The 21,821-nt window shown below is 41.7% G+C and overlaps 1 protein-coding gene across 1 annotated transcript; it reads right to left on the minus strand.

The window, feature by feature from the left end:
* Window positions 1-10,031: 10,031 nt before the first annotated feature.
* On the minus strand, window positions 10,032-10,964 carry LOC124399768. Its single transcript, XM_046870930.1, has 2 exons — window positions 10,455-10,964; window positions 10,032-10,364 (listed from the first exon to the last, which is right to left on the minus strand). Exons 1-2 carry the CDS (start codon window positions 10,962-10,964, stop codon window positions 10,032-10,034), a joined length of 843 nt encoding a protein of 280 aa, XP_046726886.1.
* Window positions 10,965-21,821: the final 10,857 nt, after the last annotated feature.

Below are 21,821 nucleotides of genomic sequence, written 5' to 3' on the forward strand. Positions count from 1 at the left end.
CGTCGTTGGGCCATTGGGTGGGCACCCTACACTTATTTGGTCTGTTCGTCTGCTGAACAGACAGTATAATCTTTTATTAATTCTATAAAAGGGGTATCTCCCAGGCCAAGAAACATCCGACCCCCATTTACTTTATACCATACAATTAATAAAGCATGTAGTTTGATAAAAAGTTGCAGGAACTTGAAAGGTGAGCGTCACTCAGAGACAATTACATATGACAAATACGGCATTTAATGAATGAGACAAACACAACATAGAACTAACTACACAAACATACAAAAGAAAAAGAAAAAATTTATAAAAATAAAACTAATGAAACAAAAAAGTTAAAAATAGGTAAAAGAAGAAAGAGAATGTAAAAGGAAGAAAGAGAGTGAAAGGAAGAAAATAAATGTCAAGCTTAACTTCAAAATAACCACAACCTAAATGAGAATCATCAAGAACTTTGAACTTTTCGGAGGGAGAAACTTTCTTTGATCGTGTGTTTGTGTTACCTATTTATGCTTGCTTTGGAGTACTTATACAGTTTATCCAAAGTGTATTAAAACAGTACGGTACACTTCATGATCCTATAAAATCCACCTTTGTTTGGAAAATGAAGAACAGATCATTTTGATATTTAACATGGAAAAAAAAAGACAGCATTAAAGCAGAGATACATTAATAAACCTTTAAAGTGTAACTATTGTTGAGACAGAGTTAAACACTAGGTTTATCTAAAGGAGAAAAAACATAAAAATATGTATTTGTCATGGAATTTGGAAGACTATTTATTATTTAACTAATGAAAAATGCTCCCTTTTGATATATAAGGTGTGTGTGGTGTGTGTGCGTGCGTGTGTGCGTGCATGTATGTGCATGTGTGTCTGTGTGTGTGCTTGTGTGTGTGGGGGTGCGCCATTCCCCAACCAGAAGTCCTGGAGCCAAGTTTCGAGAGTGGATTGTTCTATGGTTTGAGGGTCTCTGTGAAGTCAACCAGAGAAGCGTGTGTGTGTGTGTGTGTGTGTGTGTGTGTGTGTGTGTGTGTGTGTGTGTGTGTGTATGTATGTGTGCATGTGTACTGTGTACAGGTATAAAGACTGGCTTGCGTTATCATTTGAATGCTGCTTTGAAGTCAGCTAGATAGGTCAGGGATTGTCCTGTTTTGTATCTTTGGTGTGGGGGTTAGACACTGTGGTAGGAAACCCACTATCATAGAGGTGTAAACCGTGGTGCTTGTCCTTTGAGTGAACTGCAAATGTTTAAGGTTAAAAGGAATATCTGGGACATGAAATGAAAAAGATGAAACCAATCCATCGCACAGAACCAGGAAATGCAGAAAAAATGGGAAAAAAAACAGTCCAGAGACCAAACCAGAAGCAGAGCAGAACAGGGGTTAGGATCAGGAACAGAATCCAGAGCAGGCAGGGTGGCAAGAATAATCTCATTGGCTAGGGAGACGTTAAAATAATCTGGCCTCGTCCTAAAGTCAAGATGTCCTTATATACAGAGGGAGGTGTTCAGGCCTAGTAGGCTCAGCTTCTCAATCAGGTGCTGAGGGATGTGTTAAATGCTGGGCTGAAGTCTATGAACACATATTCGTACATATGAGTCCTTGTTATCCAGATGGGTGAGGGCCAGATGAAGGGTCATGGAGATGGCATTGTCCGTGGAGCGGTTTGGACGATATGCGAACTGCATGGGGTCCAGTAAGGGTGAAAGCTGGCTCTTGAAGTGCCTTATGACGAGCCCTCTTAAAGCACTTCATCACAATGGGTGTGAGCGCGACGGGATGATAGTCATTGAGGCAGGAGACTGTGGACTTCTTCGGCATGGGAAAGATGGTCGTCGTCTTGAGGCACGTAGGAACAACAGCGCTGCTCAGGGATATGTTGAAGATGTCGGTGAAGATATCTGCTAGCTGTTCTGCACATTCCCTGAGCACTCTGCCAGAAATGTTGTCTGGTTCAGCTGACTTCCATGGGTTTCCTCACTCAGCTGTGGTTAGACAGAGCACCTGGTCACTGGGAGGAGGGGTGGTCTTTCACGCCGCCGTGTTATGTGCTACAGTGCTCACCTGCTACAGACTGCCCCAACTTTTGTTTTATTTTTTTTATTTCTTTGTGAATGCAATGCTTTTTTTTCTTTCTGTTTTTTTTGGGGGGTTGGGAATGCAATGCGCTTACGTAGTTATGCTCACATCTACTTAGGAATAACATTTTTTAAATGTATCAAAAGATCTTTTAGTCTCCCGTTCCACCACATCCCAAAGGTGCTCTATTGGATTGAGATCTGGTGACTGTGGAGGCCATTTGAGTATAGTTAACTAATTGTCATGTTCAAGAAACCAGTCTGAGATGATTCGCACTTTATGACATAGGATAGACATGGTCAGCAACAATACTCAGGTAGGCTGTGGCGTTAAAACGATGCTTAATTGGTACTAATGGGCCCAAAGTGTGCCAAGAAACTATCCCACTCATCATTACACCTCCACCACCAGCCTGAACCTTTGATACAAGGCAGGATGGATCCATGCTTTTATGTTGTTGATGCCAAATTCTGACCCTACCATCCGAATGTCGCAGCAGAAATCGAGACTCATCAGACCAGGCAACGTTAGATGTTTGTTTAAAGAAATAGTGTGAGGCCCATCTTAATACTAACGCACACAGTCAACAAAGTGTGTTCGTGCAAAATTTTGGCATATTTGCAAAGGATATTTCCAGCAAAATAAAATGAATGTCGATGACAAATCATACGTAATGCTAAAATATGATTGTAATGATGGTCAGATATCTCCATGAGGTCAAACCCCAAGAACTGCCATGCAACAAAACAAATTTACTAATCTGAAGAGAGGATCTCTTTAATCTGAGAAGAGAGCCATTTGTTCCCCTTCATTTCCCTCCTGGGTATATGGCCGGGTCATGAAAACGTGATTTAGAAGTTTCTGCAAGTTAATATACTATACTTGCATAACTATACTAGTTATACTTTAGGAATGTATGAATTTTACATTTACATGCTTGGTATCATTTTAAAGGTTTCAGTGCAAATAGAAATATGATCTCAGTCCTGTATTAGTAGAACGGACAAAAAATAAATATCTCAGTTTTGGGGAAAATTCTGTCCTACTGATATGAGAGTTGTCTTTATCAGGTGTTGGTTTTTACCCTAGGTGGTATTTGATTTTCGGTCACCTCCTGTCCCAACAAATGGTTTGCAAGGCTTTTATTACATTCAATTTTACAAGTGTTTATGGTGTTTTGGGTATTGTATGGTATGGTGTTTTAAGGAGATTTGGTGAAACAGTCACACCTCTCTGTGTCTTTTTCCCCAGTGACTCTAACAATTCATTTGTAAACTGCATTGCTAATAAATTTGTATTTAAATATATTTTATATTATGCTGATCATGTGGTGTATCCTTTTTAAATTTCCTCTAATAATTGTTCTAGATTTGACATCTGTTCATTGATTATTGCCTGGCAAATAAATATAAAACTATGAAATTTCCTGGAATAATTTATATCTAGAGTATTATGTAGTCTGGTGTTACCGCAAATATATGACCAGGAGAGTACATATAAAAGGCTTAAAAATTAAAGGAGCATAGAGCACAATTCTACTTCTAATTTCTGACTTCTTACAAAATCAACTATTCTTTATGCATGAGCAAGCATTGAGCGGCCTACTTAAAAAATATTAGTTTACGGTTATATCCTCTGACTTAGATTCAGACTGATGAGTTTGTGTCTCTTGGCAGGTATAGTTGGCCTAGCATTAGTCTCTAAGCAACTCGGGGGCATGCGCTGTCCCTTTATTAAACTTGTTTCTAATCCTGTCCATCCTTGTCACTCCAAATGGTAATCTCAGCATCTTCAGCTCTGCTTCCTCCAGCTCCAACTTCTGTCTTTTAGACAACGCCACTATTTTTAAACCATACAACATAGCAGGTCTCACCACAGTCCTTTAAACTTTCCCTTTAACTTTTGCAGATACCCTTCAATCATAAATCACTCCTGCCACTCTTCTCCACCCACTCCACCCTTCCTGCTCTATTTTCTTCTTCTTTAACACACTCTCCATTACTTTGCACAGTTGACACCAGCTACCTAAATTTATCGACCTTGCCTTCCCTCTCATTCACACACATGTACTCTGTCCTACTGACTTTCATGTCAGTTAACATGAGCGAATTAAATAAACGTTATGTAAACTGAAGAACTTTGATTTAAGCTTGAGTAACACAAGTTATTGGAAAAGAGTACATTTAATTACTTATAAGTAAGAAACAAAATGTTACATTTGCAAACATTTTATTGTTGCTTTACATTTGCTTTCAGAGTAAAAAAAAAGCAGGACATAATGCAGTACTTAAAGCAATTGTGTAAAACGCTTATGCCAACAAGTAATAGTGTATACATCGCTCCCAATCGATGCTGCCTTAGTCATAAGGCCTATTCCAAGTCATAAAAGGCCTAAAAGGAGTTTAGGACAAAGATCAACATTTAGTTCGATATCCAGAGATAATCCTTATCAACTTTGGAAAAGTGCAGAAAAAAAGTTTAATCCCTTTTTCCATCTTTTGGTGTGGTCAATCTAATGATAGAAGTTGAGGTAACCCGGTATAATTTAATCTTTTTCATTAATGCCACCACAGCTATGATGCAAAGAATTAGAGTGGAAATTCGTGGTTTGAGATTAACTGCCCATCAAAATCGCTGGGTTTAGATTAACTCCCTGCTATGCAAGGTAGAGTATGTGCTGTTGTAGGATTTACCTTCTGTACGTATACATGATAATGATGCTGATGGTCATATTATCAAACAAACACTGAGAAACATTATTCTCAAGATCAAATCAAATCAAGTTTTATTTGTCACATACACATACATACAGAGTACGACATGCAGTGAAATGCTTTATACGACTGTCTGGCATGAGGGAATAGGAAGGGGAGAAAAGAAACAAAGAAAAAAGAAGGCAGATAAATAAAAAGAATAAACTATGTAAAATATAAAATATATAAAGATATAGCCCATATATATGTTGATGTTTTTGTCCTTAAAGTGACCATGTGCGGTGTGGTGTGGTATAAAGTGCACTGTGCTGTGCAAGTCCACAGTTAAATTGACAGTCCAGAGTTTAAAGTGTTGTAGTACGAAAGAAAACTATTTGCAGAAGTGTGATAATGGAGAGAGTGACCAGCTTTTAGATCCTGGGTGTTTCCTGGTTCAAACTACAAATGGCCTGTGAGAAGAAGCTCCTCCTCATTCTCTGTGTTTGCACTTTCAGGGAGCGGAAGCGTTTAAAATTAAATCTGTTGTTTTTTGTTTTGTCTTTATCTTTTCATTTGCAGTTTATATCACTGATCCTGTTCCCAGGAAGAACAGCCTATGTTATAGTGTGAGGTGCTAAATCATAAATAATTTAAAGTGGCCATTGTTAGTGTTAAGATGGTTGTAACACTAGTTCTCTAAAAACATCCCTTTGTTGTTTGTTAAGTGTCTATAGGGTTTTTCCGATGTGAGTATGTTCTGTGTGGACAGAAATGGTCGAATCCTTTGGATGGTGTAGAGAAGAAATCAACAGGAACGAGCCACATTAGCGAAATGTGAAAAGAAGGACAGTTGATTGTCCATAGTTACCCTAAGGTTATGAGCAGTGGCTGAAGAGGAAAGTCATAGAGTTATTCGGAGATCTTGACCTGGAGATGAATCACCTAGGATGACCAGCAGTTCTGTTTAGCTGGGGTTGAGTTTAAGTTGATGAGCATTCATCCATGAAGATATGTCTGTCAAGCATGCCTAGATCCTAGTGGAAGCTGTAGTATCTGCGGGAGGGAAAGAAAAGATGAGTTGAGTGTCATCTGCATAGCAGTGGTAAGAAAACCCATTTGAGGATAAGACTTTACCAACGAAAGGGGGAAAAAAAAAAAAAATGGGACACCAGTGGTGAGTCTGCATGGGGCAGATGTGAATCCCCTCCATGTTACCTGGTATGAGCGACCTTCCAGGTAAACCTTGTTTTGCGGATACCGAGGCTCTTGAGGGTAGACAAGAGAGTCTTTTACTTCTAGAATTCAACATCGGGTATCTCATATACAGGTGCATCTCAATAAATTAGAATATCATTAAAAAGTTTATTTATTTTAGTAATTCAATACAAAAAGAGAAACATATAATATAGATTCATCACACACAGACTGATATATTTCAAGTGTTTAAAATAAATAATTGTGATGATTTTGGCTCACAATTAACAAAAACTCACAAATTTACTATTTAAAACAAATTTAAATACTTCATAAAACTTAAATTTAATTGTTGGCCTTTTGAAAAGTATGTTAATTTACTGTATATGTACTTGATATTTGGTAGGGGCTCCTTTTGCTTTAATCACTGCATCAATTCAGCGTGGCATGAAGGTGATCAGTCTGTGGGACTGCTGAGGTGGTATGAAGCCCAGGTTTCTTTGACATTTGCCTTTTAGTTAATTTGCATTTTTTGGTCTCTTGTTTCTCATTTTCCTTTCGACAATACCCATAGATTCTCTATTAGGGTTTAGGTCTGGTGAGTTTGCTGGCCAGTCTAAGCACACCAATACCATGGTCATTTAACCAACTTTTGGTGCTTTTGGCAGTGTGGACAGGCACCAAATCTTGCTGGAAATGAAATCAGCATCTCCATAAAGCTCCATAAAGGGGGAAGCAGGAAGTGCTCTAAAACTTCCTAGTATATAGCTGTGCTGACCTTGGACTTGATTAAACACCATGGACCACTACCAGCAGATGACATGACTCCCCAAACCACCACTGACTGTGCAAACTTTACTCTGGACCTCAAACAACTTAGATTCTGTGCCTTTGCTCTCTTCTTCCAGACTCTGGGACCTTGATTTCCAAATGAAATGCACATTTATTTTTCTTTCATCTGAAAAGACAACTTTGGCACACTAAGCAACAGTCCAGTCCTTTTTGTCCTTTGCCCAGGTAAAACACCTCTGACATTGTCTCTGGTTCAGAGACACTTATGAAGCACTGACTCCAGCTGCAGTCTGCTCTTTGTGAATCTCCCCCAAATTCTTGATGTGGTATTCTACCACATTTTTTCCTTCCATTTAACTGTCCATTAATGTGCTTAAATACAGCACTCTGTGAGCAGCCAGCTTCTTTAGCGATGATCTTTTGTGTCTTACCCTCCATTTGCAGGGTGTCAATGATCATCTTCTGGACAACTGTTAAGTCAGCAGTCTTCCCCCATGATTGTGTAGCCTGAAACAGACTGAGACACCATTTAAAGGCTCAGGAAAAGAGCAGAGGTGCAGAGGTTTGGATTTAATTAGCTGATTAGAGTGTGACACCACGAGTCTCCAGTATTGCACTTTTTCACAATATTAAAATTTTCTGAGATGCTGAATTGTAGGTTTTCATTAGCTGAAAGCCATAATATCAAAATAAAAAAAAATAGATAGTAGTTTAAAACCCCTTACCGTGCACCAGGACGCCCGCGTCCTGAAGCAGCCATTGTCTGCAGGTGTTATGCCCCTTTTCATTTAATACATTTTTATACATAAGTAATCATGACAAACTACATATCATTTAGAAGTTCTAAGTCTCAAGCTTTGGTTTAAGATGAATTCATCTTTAATGAAACACGTTTAAGAAATGTATTTGCTGAATTTGTTTACGCAGTACGCATCAACAAAGTCACCACATGTTTGTGTGGCGGGAGGTTAATTAGACAGAAACTATAACTCAGATGACTACGCCACCCTGTTAACAGGGAACACTATTATAGATTATCATCTACAAAAGACACACAGGTACGTGGTTTCAAGAAACAGAGGCAAGAGACGTGGATACCAAAAATACAAAAAATGTTTTATTTCAACAATAAATATGGGTATTAATCTTAAAACATAACTATGGGCTGGAATAAAATAGGCATAAAAAACAAAAAGGAAACCGAGGCTTACCTAAAGCAGGTAAACTAGCTTAATGAGTATGCGGCTACTATATCGCCAGGAGCATAACGCCAAGTGCACAAGACGCACCACACACACACTCACACACACACGGTAAGATCAAGCGTGAACACACTGCACCCTGTGATAGAGTCCCACCACCGCACGCAAAGGCCAACTAGCCGTCTGCCTGAAGCCTCGGTTCATAAACAAACAAAGTAAAGTAAACAAAGAAATAATAATGAGAATAATAATTGAATGTTGAGTGTTGAATGAATATACAATGAATCAAACAAATAAAAACTTAAATCAAACAAAGCACAATCACAAATCAGACAACTTACATAAACAAACAAAGGAAAGTAAACAAAGCAGCAGCGTCAGCACGTTGCCCTGCAGGCCGCACTGAATGACTCCTCTTAAAACTATTCCACCTAAAAAGGATTAAGTAGAACATTTATTCATCCTACCAAACACCACAAACCTCAGCAGAGATAGCTACACATACCTTAATATTGTCATTTTGACCACAAGTCCAGCCGCACAGGCAAACGGACATCAAACCGGCAAGAAGGCACGGGATTACGGCGGGTTCATGTTTAAAAGCAGTCGCCGAGCAACATGGAATGATTACACGTTGGAAACTATAATTCAAATAAAGCTGGTTACCACAAACACACACGTTGATACACACTTGCTAGCAAGCACATACCTGTGAGACAGGAAGAGTCTAAACCAGGAAGGGGCGGGCCTCGGGCAATGACACACAAGCGGTGATCACACAACATGGTGCATTAAAAGTCCCCTTTTATATAGTCGTGCATGTATCTGATTGGACAACTGATGCTTTCATGACAATTTAAAGAGACATCCACAGTTCGTCCCACTATAATCTACCCCCCACTGATGGATCGTCGCCCTGACGGTCCTACTACTAGGGTCAGGATTACCTAATCCCATGGCCTAAAAATGCCTGGCACCATGCCATGCATTTGCTGCTGGGAGCCCTCACCTGTCCCACCTACTGAACGGGGAAGATGGTGTACATTTGGATGTTGGCCCGCATTTGCACGTTTTGTCCTGCGTAACGCACCCTCATCCACCCTAACCAGGGCTTCAGGCTGTGGCTCCGGCAACATAGCTGTATCCCTAGCTGGAGCCTGTAATCCTGGCCAGTTAGCAGGAACGGGTCCCGTAACACTCACCCTCTCTTGTGGACCATGTTCCACCCCAGATGCCAGCCCACCAAATCTTAATTCGACATCAACTTGATCCCGTTCTTGGACCAAAGCTAATAAATCTACCTCATCCTCTTCCTCAGCTAACGAGGATGTGCCCACAACTGGGTCAGGTAAAGGACTGCCATGGTTAGTACCAACTGTGTCCTTACAGACTCTTCTCTTTAGCAGTGAACGATGCACGTTCTTTACCTTGGTCAGGTCATCTACAGGCGCAATGGTGTACACTACACCACATTCCTTGGGTGCCCTTGTCACTTGATAGACCACTGGGCTCCACAGGTCCTGGATTTTATAGCGGCCCCTTACCCCATAATCACGGAGGTACACCAGTTGACCCTCCACCAGTGGTTCATCTCGGACGTGCTGATCATGATTGGCCTTGCGCCTATCAGCCATGACCTGCAACCGTTCCCGTGCACCTGCAAAGGCCACCTGGAGCCTCGTTTGATGTTCCAAGACCCAGTCATGCACACTACCCTCCCTTAGCTGTGGTTCTCTCCCCAACAGAAAATCTACGGGCAATCGTGGCTCCTGTCCAAACATCAAGAAGTGTGGCGATTCCCCTGTGCTCTGATGAGGGGTGCTATTATAACTGAACACTACCTGGGGAAGACACGCTACCCAGTCTCGTTTCCTGGACACTGGCAGAGTACGCAACAGATTATGTAAAGTGCGGTTAAAGCGTTCACACTGGCCGTTGCCGGCCGGGTGATAGGGGGTAGTACGAGACTTCACCACACCATAAAGCTCACATAACTGACGATCAACAAAGACTCAAAATTTCGACCCTGGTCCGAGTGGAGATGGCCCGGAACACCGAACCTGTAAAACCATTCGGTCACCAGGGCTTGTGCCACCGTCTCCGCTTGCTGATCCCTCGTTGGAACAGCAAGGGTATACTTACTGAAAATTTTAACACTGTGAAGTCCACTGCCAAGATGTCATTTGGCCTAGATGACATTAACCGCCCCATAAAAGCCTGAGCCAGTGGCTGGGTGTCTTTGGCTGCCTGGCACCGGTCACACTCGTGACACCAACTTCCCACATCCGAGGACAAACCCGGCCAATAACACCTCTGTTGCACTAACTCCATGGTGCGCTCCCTGCCCTGGTGTCCATGTTGCTGATGCAACTGCCTTAACACCTCTGGTCTCAAGGCAGCAGGCAAAACCAATTGCAACATCTCTTCCTTACCATTAGGGCAGTGAACCCGACGATACAGCATACCATCTAACTCCCTCAACTGATCCCACTGGCGGGGCAAGGTTAAGGCTGCCTTAGTCATTTGGCGCCGCTCATTAGGTCCTGGGCGATTTCCTTGTCTCCAAAATCGCAACACTTCCCAAATAACTGGATCAGCTGCCTGCAAAGAACGCAAGTCACCAGCCGAATAACCAGGAAGTGTAGAGACCATACACTGGGTCGCTATACCCCCAGAATCTACCCCAGCTAATGACCGCAGAGACTCAGGAATTGCAGTACCGGGGGTCAACCCATCCAATCCACCAGGTTCCAGGGGATCCCTCCGTGACAGCGCGCCTGCATTTCTATTACTCTTACCAGAGCGATACTTGATCTCAAAATCGAAAGCCACCAGCTGAGAAGCCCAACGCTGCTCAGTCGCCCCCAACTTTACAGAGGTCAGATGGCTAAGGTGATTATTATTTGTGAATACCACACACTTATTACCCAACAGATATTCACGGAATTTCTCCGTCATGGCCCACTTGAGCGCAACAAACTCCAACTTCATAGAGCTATAATTTGACATGTTGCGCTCAGTGGGCCTTAAACTGCGACTAGCATATGCCACTGGTCTTACCTTACCTTCAGTTTCCTAGAAAAGGACTGCCCCTAACCCTTGATAACTGGCATCCACCTCCAGAATAAACGGTTTAGAGAAATCCGCATACGCGAGTACTGGGGCGGTAGTCAGTTTCTCCTTTAACCCCTCAAAGCTCACCTGACAGTTTTCACTCCAAGCACTAGCAAAACTCCTACCTTTCTGATTACCCTTTACACCAGCAAATTCCCCCACCAGCTTATGCAGCGGGGCAGCCAACTTGGCAAACCCCTCCACAAACCGCCGATAGTAGCTGGAAAAACCCAGAAAGGATCTTAACTCTGTAATGCTAGAGGGACGGGGCCACTGCGCCACAGCCTCGATCTTACTAGGGTCAGTTGCCACACCCCTGGAAGAGATAACATGACCCAAATATTTCACCTCTTGCTGAAGAAAGGCGCACTTCTCTAACCTAGCCTTTAACCCTTCCCGTTCCAGACGGCTTAAAACAACCTCTAACCTCTCCAAATGTTGAGTAATTGAGGTGGAGAACACCACGATATCGTCTAGATATAAAAGTAAGGACTGACACTGTTGGTCCCCAAATACCCTCTCCATAAGTCCCTGGAAGGTAGAGGGGGCATTGCACAACCCAAAGGGCATACGATTCCATTCAAACAGGCCAAATGGGGTGCAAAAAGCGGTCTTTGGCTTATCCCCCTCTGTGACAGGGACCTGGTTATAACCACTAGCTAGATCCATAGTGGAAAACCAACAGGCCCCCGTCAACGCATCCAGCGACTCCTCAATCCGAGGCAAAGGAAATGCATCCCTCCTGGTCTTGGCGTTTAACTGGCGGTAGTCAACGACAAGCGTAGACTACCATCCTTTTTACCAAGACAATTGGGGAGGCATATGGGCTGCAACTTTCCTAATTACCTGAGACTCCAGCAGCTGATTGATGTGGGCTCGAACAACCTCATACTCAGAGGGAGGTACCCGGTGATGTCGCTGCCACACAGGGATATCATCTAAGAGTGGGATATCATGAGATATAAGACTTGTACATCCCAAATCACCATCATGTTCGGAGAATACCGTCTGATATTTTGTAAGCAAGGCCCTCACCTTGCCCTGTTCCAGTTCTGGCAATGCAGTCAGGTCTACTTTTGCAATCTGCTCTAAAACAGGGGCACTAACTGCTAGAGTGGCTTGAGAATACACATTTGCTGTAGTGGATCTAACTTCAGTAACACCTGCCGGCAAACTAACAACATGCACTCTACCCAGGGTACCTAATACTCTGCGTGGAAAAAGGAGGACATCAGACATGCCTATGTTGACCACTGGCACATAAACTGAGCCTCCAATCACTCGCACCAAGGCTGGGGATGCCAACAACCCTTCGGGTAACCCAGACTCAATGGGCTCGAACAGTACTGTACTACCTGCCAACTGCTCTGCACAAGTTTCCGCAACCAACTTAATAGTACCACCTGTGACACGACATGCCCGAGGAACACGCACTCTTACCCTAGTCATACACTCAACGAGAGATTGCTCGCTACCTTGATGGCAGTGTTGTAGGGCTTGAAAAACTAAAAGTGGCGCACTAGAAACCGAAGGAAAATCAAACAAAGCGGGGCCATGCTGTCCAAAGAGCTCCTGGTAGCATCGCCCAAGTACATTCATCCCCAACACACCAGGGACTTGAGAGCGCAAGCCACCAGGAGGATCCCTGACCACCAGCACCCCACATCGCGGAACTATCCTACCACAGAGCTCAATATCCAATTCCATATAACCGATATATGGAATTGAGAGCCCATTTGCAGCTCTTAGCTGCAACCAGGAACACGACCTCAAGCGCTCCTGACCCCATGGATCAAAATGTTGAATAAAACAACTTTCCGTAATAGTTGATACCATCGAACCGGTGTCAATTAAACAAGGGACTAACACACCACCAATTGAAACATTCAGATGCGGGCAAGAAGACATTAAATTTGGAACTGAACTAGATTTCTTACCATCTGAGTCAGCCATTTTCCCAGCCGAGCTGTGACTCTTCAGCACGGCCGGAATTAGTTTTCCGACACATTAGCTTGTGACTGCACACCTCCAATGGCCTGATCAACACGAGAACGTAATGGTGACCGGGACATGACACGTTCCCCTTCGCATTCCCGTGCAAAATGGCCTGGTTTTTGACAACGCCTACAGATCATGGGCCCACTACGAAAAGTTTGGGTACGAGGACGAGAATGGTGCCCTTGCAAATGGCAATATTCTGGGTAAGCTGATTTAATTGCTCTTGTTGTAATTTTAACATTTCTCCAAGCTCCCCTATTTCAGACTTCTCAGATGAGCTACAACGGCCCTGAACTTCATACTGAAACCCGTGCGCCAAAGGGACAGAAAGACTTCGACCCCTTGCTCCGCCCGGCATTCCTTCCCGCTCCCAACGAATAGCTTCGCCATGCACCTCCAAGAGTGTAGAATGGGGCTGTCGACGAACTAATTGTTTCAATTCACGGCGAAGAGAAGGGTCACAAACATATTCGACAAACTGGTCCCTTAATAAAATCTCTGCATTTGGCATGGCATTTGGGGACTTCTGCCTCACTTTCTCCAAGAGGCTCATTAAGGCCAAAGAGAACTCCAGCAAGGTCTCGCCTTCCTGTTGCTTCCTAGAAAAAAAAGGCTTCCTGCAGGGCAACATAAGACTGGGAGCATCCATATAGCTCTTGCAAAATGGAAAAGATTCTCTCTGGGTCTCCACGCTCAATAACAGGGCGATGTCTAACCTCCTCACGTGCATTCCCTCCTAAATGATAAAATAGGAAAAATGCCTGGTCTGCCACTGACAAATGACGAGTTCTTATACAAGCTTTTGCTTCCTCGATCCACTCATTAATGCCAATGCCCGATCTACCATCGAATATTGAATTAAATTCAATTCAATTCATTTTTATTTGTATAGCGCTTTTAACAATGAACATTGTCTCAAAGCAGCTTTACACAGATAATGTGGTGATTAAACATAAATATGTTCTTTGTAAGTATCTTTGTCCCTGATGAGCAACTGTGGCAAGGAAAAACTCCCCGAGATGGCATAAGGAAGAAACCTTGAGAGGAACCAGACTCAAGAGGGAACCCATCCTCATCTGGGTTGCACCAAATGTCCATTTGAAGCAGATATACAATGTTGTGGGGTACAGTGATGATGATCAGAAGCAAACTGCACTCCCGAGTCAGTGCTGCAGACCACTGACACCAACTACAGTCCAATCCGTCCTCAAAGCACCCGTTCTACTCCGGAATTACATGGAACCACCCAAGGTGTTGATGAGAGACCGTCCCGAGCTGCACAGAAGTGTGAAGATAATTGAAAAAGAATATTGGACATTTTCTATCCCTTGGAATAAACACAAGGCGTTCGGTTAACGTGGCACTAGCACTAACTGATTGATCAATAGGTGGCACCACAGATTCTCGAGAGGGGCCAGCTATGGGACTGGATGGAGCAGCATGACTCTGCTCCTGGCGCAATTTGTCATTATCCGCCCTTAATTGAGCAACAAGATCCCTTAATTCCTGCAATTCCGCTTCCATTTGTTTACGGGAAACTTAACAAACAAAGTCAGTAAAAGCTATGGAAACCCACTGCTGGAACGCTCCAAGTCCACGGAAATGACACTGCTGCTTTGTTCCACACACTCTAAACACAAAAAAAACAAAAGAAAGAAAAGCACACAAGAAATACAAAAAATAACCTCCAATCCATCCACAAATCACAACTAAAACCTTTAACAAAATAACAATAAGTATCCACGTCTCAGCCCAACAAAGAGAAACGGGTCCTGCCGACTACGCCAAAGTGTGGCGGGAGGTTAATTAGACAGAAACTATAACTCAGCTGACTACGCCACCCTGTTAACAGGGAACACTATTATAGATTAATCATCTACAAAAGACACACAGGTACGTGGTTTCAAGAAACAGAGGCAAGAGACGTGGATACCAAAAATATAAAAAATGTTTTATTTCAACAATAAATATGGGTATTAATCTTAAAACATAACTATGGGCTGGAATAAAATAGGCATAAAAAACAAAAAGGAAACCGAGGCTTACCTAAAGCAGGTAAACTAGCTTAATGAGTATGCGGCTACTATATCGCCAGGAGCATAACGCCAAGTGCACAAGACGCACCACACACACACACACTCACACACACATGGTAAGATCAAGCGTGAACACACTGCACCCTGTGATAGAGTCCCACCACCGCACGCAAAGGCCAACTAGCCGTCTGCCTGAAGCCTCGGTTCATAAACAAACAAAGTAAAGTAAACAAAGAAATAATAATGAGAATAATAATTGAATGTTGAGTGTTGAATGAATATACAACGAATCAAACAAATAAAAACTTAAATCAAACAAAGCACAATCACAAATCAGACAACTTACATAAACAAACAAAGGAAAGTAAACAAAGCAGCAGCGTCAAAGTACGTTGCCCCACAGGCCGCACTGAATGACTCCTCTTAAAACTATTCCACCTAAAAAGGATTAAGTAGAACATTTATTCATCCTACCAAACACCACAAACCTCAGCAGAGATAGCTACACATACCTTAATATTGTCGTTTCGACCACAAGTCCAGCCGCACAGGCAAACGAACATCAAACCGGCAAGAAGGCATGGGATGACAGCGGGTTCATGTTTAAAAGCAGTCGCCGAGCAACATGGAATGATTACACGTTGGAAACTATAATTCAAATAAAGCTGGTTACCACAAACACACACGTTGATACACACTTGCTAGCAAGCACATACCTGTGAGACAGGAAGAGTCTAAACCAGGAAGGGGCAGGCCTCGGGCAATGACACACAAGCGGTGATCACACAACATGGTGCATTAAAAGTCCTCTTTTATATAGTCGTGCATGTATCTGATTGGACAACTGATGCTTTCATGACAATTTAAAGAGACACCCACAGTTCGTCCCACTACATTTGATTGTAATATCGAGTCACAAACGTGTCCACTGCTGCAAATTCTGGTTTATTTCGAAGAGATAAAGGTCCACTGAACAATATGCCATAAAGCATGTTTTCAAAGTTTGTACATTTACTTTATGTTTAACGAATAAACAGTAGCTCTACGAACCAATTCGCCAATGTATTTCCCATATCACCAGGCTTGACCTATCTAGTGCAATATTAAAACCTAATTAGGGTGGTAGTCCAGCACCTGCCCTACTGAGTTCCCCAAGCCCATCATCTGTCTATTGAGGGCGAAATTAAGCAAAATGCTCCAGGGCAGAGACATTGAGGAGTCAACCAGCCTCTGGTCAGAGGTGGCAAAAGTACACACATCCTTTACTTAAGTAGAAGTACAGATACTCATGTTTTAAAATACTCAAGTAAAAGTTGAAGTACTGATTAAACTTTTTTACTTAAGTGAAAGTAAAGACGTCTTGGCTCTGACATGTACTTAAGTAAAAAGTAGTTATTACTTCTACCCGTTTTAGCTGTTAACTGGACCTCACATCACATTAATTAGATAGATCGATAGATCGATCGATCTTTATTGTCATTGCATTGTACAGGTACACAGCAAGGAAATGCATTTTGGCATCTACCAGAAGTGCAAAAAGTAGCAATCGTGCAAATAGTGCAGATAAACATGTATCATATGTACAGCATGTGATATATATGTAAGCATATGTACAGTGATTAAATATAAAGGCTATAACAGTGCAGAGATGTGTGGACATCATTAAGAGCCTTTGCTATGTTTCCGTGTGGAAACATAGCTTAATGATGTCCACACATCTCCTTTTAAGTAATTTAAGTAATTTAAGTTTGTGTCACCATTATGAGGGAAAAACCCACCAAACGACTCCTAGAGGGTTAATTATGTAAAACATGCCGGATTTGGTGTTTGATTTGAGACTTGGCGCAGAAATAAAACAAAAGTTTACTGATTACAGATTTTTATCTGAAGTTTAGTTATTTATTTTATATCTAAGTAAAGAAAGGACGTCGTGGATAAATGTATTTTTTGCCAAAGGTTTTAATTTCGCCTCTTTTATATTTAGATATTTATTTATGTATTTACATTTTTTATAAAAATGGTAAAAACAGAAATGCGCACTGACTTGATAGCACGTTAATACAATTTTGTGCCGTTTAAAATAATTTTAATTTTGACAGCCAAATATATAAATACAAAACTAATTAAAAATGTTGTTACCGAATGAATGAATCCAGGCGGAACATCCACATATAGAACACAAGCAGAGAAAAGATGATGATGATCAGGAAAGTCTCTGTTTTCAGTCATGTTTATATCACTGACTCCCTCTGTCTCATCCACATTAACCCCAGACTTCTTACACTTCTTACTGCCTTCTGCCCTGCTGATTCTTATCTTCATAAACTAGTCTACATCTGTGGTAAATGAGAGTCAGGACTTTATACACCAGTGGATTGAAAAAGACGCGCAGTAACAGGAAATCAGTTGTTCGGCTGAAATCGGAGCGCAGTGAAAATAAAAAATATATATTTCACCTAATCAATGGATTAAAACTAAAGTAACGAGTCTGTTTTGAAAATGTTAGAAGTAAAAAGTACAGATATTTGTGTAAAAATGTAATGAGTAAAAGTAAAAAGTTTAAAGTCTAAAAAATAAATAGTGGAGTAAAGTACTGATACCAAAAAAAATCTACTTAAGTACAGTAACAAAGTATTTGTACTCCGTTACTTCCCACCTCTGCCTCTGGTTCAGCCCCATTGCTGTATTGCCAAAGCAGGATGGGAGGCTAAGGCTTTGCAATGACTTCAGGAAGCTATCAGCTATACGATGACCTAGTGAAGAGCCTCGGGAGAGCCAGATTAATTTTCACCCTAGATCTCACAAATAGATACTGGCAGGTGGTGCCGATCCCAGAAGCTTTAAAAACCTTTATCTTGCATCCGGAATAGCTGAAATTGACAAGACAGCAGCAATTGCAGCCTGCCTGAGACTTAAGACCAAAAAGAAAGTAAGACTGTTTTTAGGGCTGGCAGGCTATGAAAAGCTGAGCTCTGTGGTGGGCCATTTTTATATTCCCCTGACTTCTCTCTGCCATTTCTTTTACAGACAGATGCATTCGAGGTGGTCCACAGACCTGGGTTACAGATGGCTGTGGCCGATTTCTTTAAACCAGGTCTGTAGGAAACCTTGGTAACAACTGGTACCAACACATCAGTTGGTATGTATGTATTTCTTTCGGCTTCTCCCGTTAGGGGTCGCCACAGCGGATCCTCCGCATGTTTTGATTTGGCACATGTTTTTACGCTGGATGCCCTTCCTAACGCAACCCTCCCCAATTTATCCGGGCTTGGGACCGGCACTGAAAGTGGCTGGGGATGGTTCCCTGACCGGGAATCGAACCCGGGTCGCAGCGGTGAGAACGCTGCATCTTAGACCACTAGACCACCAGGGGACCTCATCATCAGTTGGTAATCTAGCTAATCTGTGTTTTCTGTTTCAGTGAGTGAGTAAGAGGATACAAGAGGGAAGAGAAAAGTCCCTTGAGAGAGACAAAGAGAAAAAGTGCAGAAGTTTTATATAGGCCTGTGGTTAGATGAATTGAAAAGTGAAAGTAAAAGAAAAACCCCAAAAATAAAGCAGATTCTCTTTTTAACTTGTTGCTAACCTTCTGTTCTTCCTTCTCTGAGCCAGAGGGCTCTTCACAATCTTTCCCACTTTAATGTTTATTTACATTTTGGATTTGCTTAACATGGGGAAAACAATTGTTGTTGACTGACCCTGTTATGTCTACTTGTAGAAAAGGATAATAAACAATTCCCACTGGTTCTGTTTATTCTTTCATTATTTCAAGCCATTTTTATGGTTTTTTTTTTCCTTTTTTTGTATTTTTAAAAACTCCTGTTGGCAAATTATCCTTTGTATAATTTTAATTATCGTGCTGTTAATGTGGATCGTTGTCAACAGCAGCAAGTTTTATCCAATTTATAAGAACTTAATTAAATTAAATTACACACTTAGTGTCAAATAAGCTATATAAAATGTAAGGCGTGACTTTGCATAAACTATATATTCAATATCCTGTAATAGCATGATATTTCATATTTTGAAAATATTTATGATATAAAAGAAGGCTAACCAAGTTATATTAACTAAATGAGCTTTGCATAAAAGACTGAAGTCAATAATCACAACAAATTCTTAATGATTAATGATGCACATGAAGAAACAAAAATACAATAGAGATATTATCTATTTAATCAGATTAAAATAGAAGGAGGGTAACAAGCATCAGCCTTTTAATGTCCTTTGCACATTTCTTAACATTATTAAGTGGGTATTGCTCCTGGCATTGCTGAGACATGCTTCTGCATATCTGTGTATTAAAAGTGACAAATAATACCATGTTTTAGAATAACTTTAACCAGATTGCATATAAAGAGAAGTCAAAGTTTACATATACAAACTGATAATGAGTGGTCAAATTAAACCTGAGTCAGGAGAGGGACATTTCTATAACTCTAACATTAACTTTTTTAGTTAGTCAAGGTGAATATTATGATCAATGGGGTCAAAGCTACACAAAGACCAAGCAATTAGATAAGACACTGGTCAGAAGCCAGTCATTTATCATTTTAAATACTATTGTCTCTGTACTATGATAACACCTAATCCTAATATGTATATATATATTAATATCAAGTTAAATCAAATCAAGTTTTATTTATAGAGCGCCTTACAGCAACCAAAAGGAGCACAAGGCACTTTCCAGTAAAAAAAAAACAAAAAACAAATAGACAATAAAAATATAAGAAAACAATTTAAAAAGTATAAGAACACAATATATATGTAAAATAGCAGTTGAATCAGGGCTACGTGTTAAAAGCTTGTATGAATAAATGAGTTTTCAACTGCGATTTAAAAACACTCAGCACAGTGACGGAGCGTATGTGAGCTGGAAGTGCGTTCCACAGCTTTGGTCCCTGGATGGCAAATGACCGGCCTCTAAACTTTTTACATCTGTACTTAGGAGTGACCAGAGAGGTATGTCCAGAGGAGCGGAGAGTTCTGGCTGGTTGGTAGACCATCATTAATTCAGCGAGGTAGGCCGGGGCAAGACCATTGATGGCCTTGACCACGAACAACATGACCATATACTCCACCTTAAACCGCACCGGAAGCCAGTGAAGCGAGCGGAGGACAGGGGTGATGTGTGAGCGTTTTGAGGTGTTGGAGAGAAGAAGTGCTGCCGCGTTTTGCACCATTTGGACCTGATTGAGAAGTGAATGATTAAGTCCAATGTAGAGAGCATTACAGTAGTCAATCTTCGAGCTGATGAAGGCATGTATAGCTTTTTCAAGGTCAGCTTGGGACAAAAATTATTTGACCTTGCTGAGGAGTTTTAGCTGGTAAAAGCTTGCCTTCACTACTGCACTGATCTGTTTATCGAATTGCATACTTAAAAATAACACCGAGGTTACGCACGGTAGGTGCAAACTGAGGAGTTATAAGACCAAAACTCAGAGAACTGCTGGGTGAGTCCAGGCTAAACAGGATGTACTCAGTCTTTTCTTCATTCAGATGAAGGAAGTTCAGGGAAAGCCACTGTTTAATATCCTGAAGGCAATTATGGAGAGGGTCCAATGCAGAACTATTACTCAGAATCACAGGAACATAGATCTGGAGGTCATCAGCATAGAAATGAAATTTAACTTTGTGATTGGAAATGAGTTGACAAAGTGGCAGCATATAGAGAGAAAACCGAATAGGACCAAGAATAGATCCCTGAGGCACACCAGATGACAGAGGAGCAACCGATGAAGAATGATCATTAAGCACCACTGAAAAAGTTCTGTTAGTGGGTATGATGAAAACCAATTAAGCACCGCACCCTGCAGACCAACAACATGTTGAAGACGAGAGATGAGGATGGCATGATCCACGGTGTCAAATGCAGCGGTCAGGTCCAGTAACACCAGAACCACAGAGCTTTTACCAACCAGGGCTTCAAGAATGTAATTGTGGACCCTCAATAACGCTGATTCAGTGCTATGTCTCGACCTGAAGCCAGACTGAAATGTATCACCAGTGTTGTGCAGTTGAAAGTGAGACTGAAGCTGGGCGAAAACAAGCTTCTCCATTAACTTAGACAGAAATGACAGGTTAGATATTGGGCGGAAGTTGGATAGTATGGAGGGATCAAGATTGGGTTTCTTGAACAGCGGTCTAACAATAGCGTGTTTGAGAGAAGCGGGAACAGTACCCACACTAAAACAACTGAGATCCTTTGTTTTGTCCTTTTTATTTACCCCGGGAATTCACCACTTCTGTTGTGCTCGGAATGTACATACCACCTAGCGCTAATGCTAAGGAAGCCGTTATTAAATTAAAAAACACACACCCTTATGGATTGTTTATTGTCGCTGTAGATTTTAACCATGCAAAAATTTCTTCAAAATGTGCACTTTTCAACTAGTGGAGAAAACACGCTGGATGTTGTTTATACAAACATCCGGGGTGCATACCGGGGCGAAGTCTCACCCCCTCCTCAGGTACTCAGACTACATCTCTGTTATGCTGATCCCAGCATACAGACCACTCAGCAGTTGTTTGAGACCAGCTCGAAAGCAGGTAAGAACCTGGCCAGCAGGATCCATGTCTGCTCTCCAGGACTGCTTTGAATGCACTGACTGGTGCATGTTAAGGGAAGCCACAACTAACGCCGATTTCATCAACTTGGAGGAGTACACTTCAACAGTGACCACCTAAAATCAAGAGACTCCACCTTCAGAGCAGGGGA

The sequence above is a fragment of the Silurus meridionalis genome, chromosome 17 (assembly GCF_014805685.1).
Source record: "Silurus meridionalis isolate SWU-2019-XX chromosome 17, ASM1480568v1, whole genome shotgun sequence".
Taxonomy (NCBI): domain Eukaryota; kingdom Metazoa; phylum Chordata; class Actinopteri; order Siluriformes; family Siluridae; genus Silurus; species Silurus meridionalis.

Excerpts from the sequence above, each read along its gene's own strand:
- LOC124399768 (XM_046870930.1), bottom strand. The coding sequence starts at position 10,964 with ATGTCAAATTATAGCTCTATGAAGTTGGAGTTTGTTGCGCTCAAGTGG. Across the intron at positions 10,365-10,454 it reads CTAAGGCAGCCTTAACCTTG|GTTTTGCCTGCTGCCTTGAG; the intron begins CCCCGCCAGTGG and ends ATGTTGCAATTG.